Consider the following 3,599-nt stretch of genomic DNA (forward strand, 5'->3'; position numbering starts at 1 on the left):
AAACACTGAAAGAATAGAAGGAAGATGCAACAGACTTCTGCATGCACGCTCGCCCTCCCCACAGGTACTCACACACACTGCTGACACTCCCCACACACCCCCAACACCCTCGGGCGGCCTGATCCACGCACGCCTTAGAACCCTCTCTCAGACTCTCACATACCACACGAGCAGACACACCCGCGTCCACGCAAGGCCATGGGAATGCACCCCAATGGGGCTGCCCTGACCTCCGGGGACCTCAGCCTGCGCTGCTTCCTGCCCCGCATGGCCCGCTCCTCACTCTGAGCCCTTGATCTCCCCTGCACTCCCTATTTCTAGGGCCCCAGGCCATCCGCAAGGCACTGCTCTTCCTCCCCTTCAAACCCACATGTATCACCTCCTCGAGGAAGCCTTCCCACACTCTCCCCACTGGGCTCTAATGGGAGGGCGGGGAGGGGCCCTGGCCCTGGAGCAGGATATGGGCGGTGGGGCTGACATTTGCAGAGATGTGTGCATCTTCTGTCACTTGGGAACTGCACCCTTGCCTTCCACTGAGAAGCCCGGGGCTGAGGAAGCAGCTGGTAGACCCCGATGCTCCCCCACTAAGGCCTTATCCTCAGGCCTAGAGCCACACCTCAGGCAGACTACCTCAGTTTCTCCATCTGAGTCAGGCAGGGGTCTACGGCCTCTTCAGCTCTGACAGCCTGGGGACAAAGCTAGCTCCTGCCTTGCCACCTGTTCCCAGTATGATTCAAGCGAGGCCATTCTCTGCTCTGGGTCTCAGTTTCCCGAGCCGTGACACGGGTGGCTCTGGGCCAATGTCCCGTGGCTCCCTGACTGCTGGCCATGAATAAGACAGCTCAGACAGTGTTCTCAGTCTCTCAGAGGCACCTCTGAGGGAGAGGCCACAGCACAGCTGCTGTCTCCAGAAGGGACAGGGAAGGGCAGGGCATGGGAGGGCACCCAGGCCTCTTCTAGCTCAGCCCTGCTCCCACCTCAGGGTCCTGGGGGGCAGGCTCACAGGGACGGCACACCAGACGGCACGGTTTTGATCAGAGCTGTGATGGGGCAGTTTCGAGCGGGTAAGAAGCATTTCAAAATGACTCTGTTTTGTCCAGGGCTTACCACGTGTGGCCTGTAGTGTTTGCAGAAGCCAACCAAAGGGCCACACAGAGAAAAGAAGGAATGAAGGAGGGAGGGAAGGAGGAGGGGAGAGAAGGAAGAGAGGGAGGAATGAAGGCATTTATTCATGGGGCCCAAGGGGTGGGGACAGAGATGCAGTCACAGGTTAAGTGCAGCCTGATAGGGGCGGCAGACGACAGCCCCACGGAGCGGCCCGCAGGGCTGTACGGGGAGAGCTGATGCAGGGGTCTCGATGCATATTCCCCTCTTTCCCACAACTCCAGGCCACCGGTGTCAACATCACGCGTGGGAGATGATCTACCCCAGCATGGCCGCCCCGGGCTCCCTGAGGGCAAAGGGGTCACAGGTTATAGTGGAGGGGGTGGGTCGAGCAAGGCAGCAGGAAGTCAACAGAGAACTAGAGCTGGTGAAGATGAGAAGGTGCAGTAGGGATTCGGGTGACAAAGGCAGGAGAGGGACAGCGAGGTTGAGATCAACAGAGGTGGCAAAGGCGGCAGCAGGTTTGGGGGGCAGCGGGGGGCCTCACCTGGGGCAAACGGTTCAGCTGGCCATGATGTGCTTCACGAACGCTGGAAAGAAGAGGAGAGTCGGTGGCCTGGGTTCAGACCCAGGCGGCCCCGGGGGGAGCCTGGCGTCCCCGCGCCCCAAGGCCCCGCCCCGCTGGGCCCACCTTCGTAGTTGATGCAGCCGTTGGAGTCTTCTTGGCCGGCCATCAGTTTCTCCACCTCATCTTCCGTCAGCCTCTCACCTGGCAGGAGGTGGGAGGCTGAGTCAGCACCACCCAGGAGCTCGAAGGGCAGGAGGTCCCCCTGAGCCCTTCCGGGTGGTGGGTCTGCCTCTCCAACGTTCCCGCACTTCACGTTGGCACAACTGTCATTGGTCGCAAGGCCCTGGCCAAGACCCCCATATCTGAGACCAGGAGAATCAGCGACAAGTCAAAAAGGGCAGGGCGTGGGGTACAGCTCTGTTGTCCCCTCCGAATCTGGGTTCTGTCTGTAACAGTGCCATCTTGGTACTGTGTCACCAGTGCACACTGTCCTCGGTCCTCCATAGGCCGGCAGGGGGAGAGCTGAGGACCGTGAGAGATGACAGTGCAGGTGACACCCCGCTGTTCCCCAGGGGAGCCAGGCACTTTCCTGCCTCTGTGCTTTTGCGTGTGCTGTGTTGCACTTCCCCCAGCAACACCCAGACACACATGCACACACACGCACGTGCACGCACGTGCACACACACGCACACACACGCACACGTACGCACACGTGCACACGCACACACGCACACACGCACGCGCGCGCACACGTGTGCACACACACACGCACGCACACGCACACACACGCACACGTGCACACACACGCGCACACACATGTGCAACCCTAGAGGCCAGCACAGGTCTGAGCAGACAGTTGCTACTCAAGAAACAATTGCTATGGCACAACGTCCTTTGGAGAAGAGGGTGCCCTGCCAGCCTGGTGAGGGTCAGGATGCCCAAGAGGCAGGCATGTGACATACTCGGCCACTCAGACAACGTGGCCTTGGATCTTGAGCTCAAGGCACTAAACACCAGGACTGAGCTGATCCTCCTGGACGCACAGCTTTGCCCGCCCTGCCCCCACCACTGTTCTGTAAACCCCGGGTCCTGTGAGCGGCACCAACACGCTCCCTTCATCCCCACCTGAATTCCTAGGTCCCCCACACGTCTGTCGCCTGCCGTAGAGGTGCCCTGACTGGGCCACTCTCCATTCCAGATGGAGAGGCCCGGGGGGGTGGGGAGATAGGATGCCCGGGCAGGGGGAGTGGGGGAGGAGGGAGGCTGCCCTCACCCAGCGTGGCCAGCACGTGGCGCAGCTCGGCGCCCATGACTGTGCCGTTGCCCTCCTTGTCAAAGACCCGCAGGCCCTCCACAAAGTCCTCGTAGGTGCCCGTGTCCTTGTTCTTGGCAATGTGCTGGAGCATGGGCAGGAACGTTTCGAAGTCCATCATCTTGGTGTTGAGCTCTGCGGAGAGAAGGTCCCCCATCCCCGGCTCTGAGGGGCAGGACGGACGCGCCCTTCCCCTGGCCTTATAACGAGGAGCTCTTGCCCTCCCACAGCTCCCAAAGCACTCGGCACCGGTTTGTCACTTCCAAAGCACGCCACAGGCGCTTCCCGGTCAGCCGAGAGATGCATTCTTTACAGAGGTCTGCGGTCCACAAGCAGGGTTGGCTGCAGTGGCGCCTCGCTGGGCTCCGGCTGGCACCTCTGCTCTCCTTTTGGGAAACAGCTCTGCTAGTGTCATTTTCCAGTAGACCCCACCCCGCTCCTCGCCCCCTGTGATGGATCAGGAACAGCTGAGCCGATAGAGGCCTTCTTGGGACTTTTGAACCTGTGGGGAGGGCTTGGGACTCACTCCTCCTTGGAACAAAGCAGGCAAACCTCTCTGGCCAATGCGATGAAGGGAGCTGTCCCTGACCCACAGGGGACCCAGAGGGGTGGGGA

General features: G+C 60.9%; 1 protein-coding gene across 1 annotated transcript in view; it reads right to left on the reverse strand.

The window, feature by feature from the left end:
• Positions 1-1,654: 1,654 nt before the first annotated feature.
• Positions 1,655-3,599, reverse strand: part of MYL3 (myosin light chain 3) — a 5,140-nt gene continuing 3,195 nt past the window's right edge. The window contains exons 4-6 of the mRNA XM_011375317.1: positions 2,946-3,119; positions 1,796-1,873; positions 1,655-1,694 (exon numbers count right to left, since the gene is read on the reverse strand). Of these exons, the coding sequence (XP_011373619.1) occupies positions 1,666-1,694; positions 1,796-1,873; positions 2,946-3,119 (281 nt within the window). The 3' untranslated portion in view covers positions 1,655-1,665. The remainder of the gene's footprint in view (positions 1,695-1,795; positions 1,874-2,945; positions 3,120-3,599) is intronic.

The sequence above is a fragment of the Pteropus vampyrus genome, unplaced genomic scaffold (assembly GCF_000151845.1).
Source record: "Pteropus vampyrus isolate Shadow unplaced genomic scaffold, Pvam_2.0 Scaffold271, whole genome shotgun sequence".
NCBI lineage: Eukaryota > Metazoa > Chordata > Mammalia > Chiroptera > Pteropodidae > Pteropus > Pteropus vampyrus.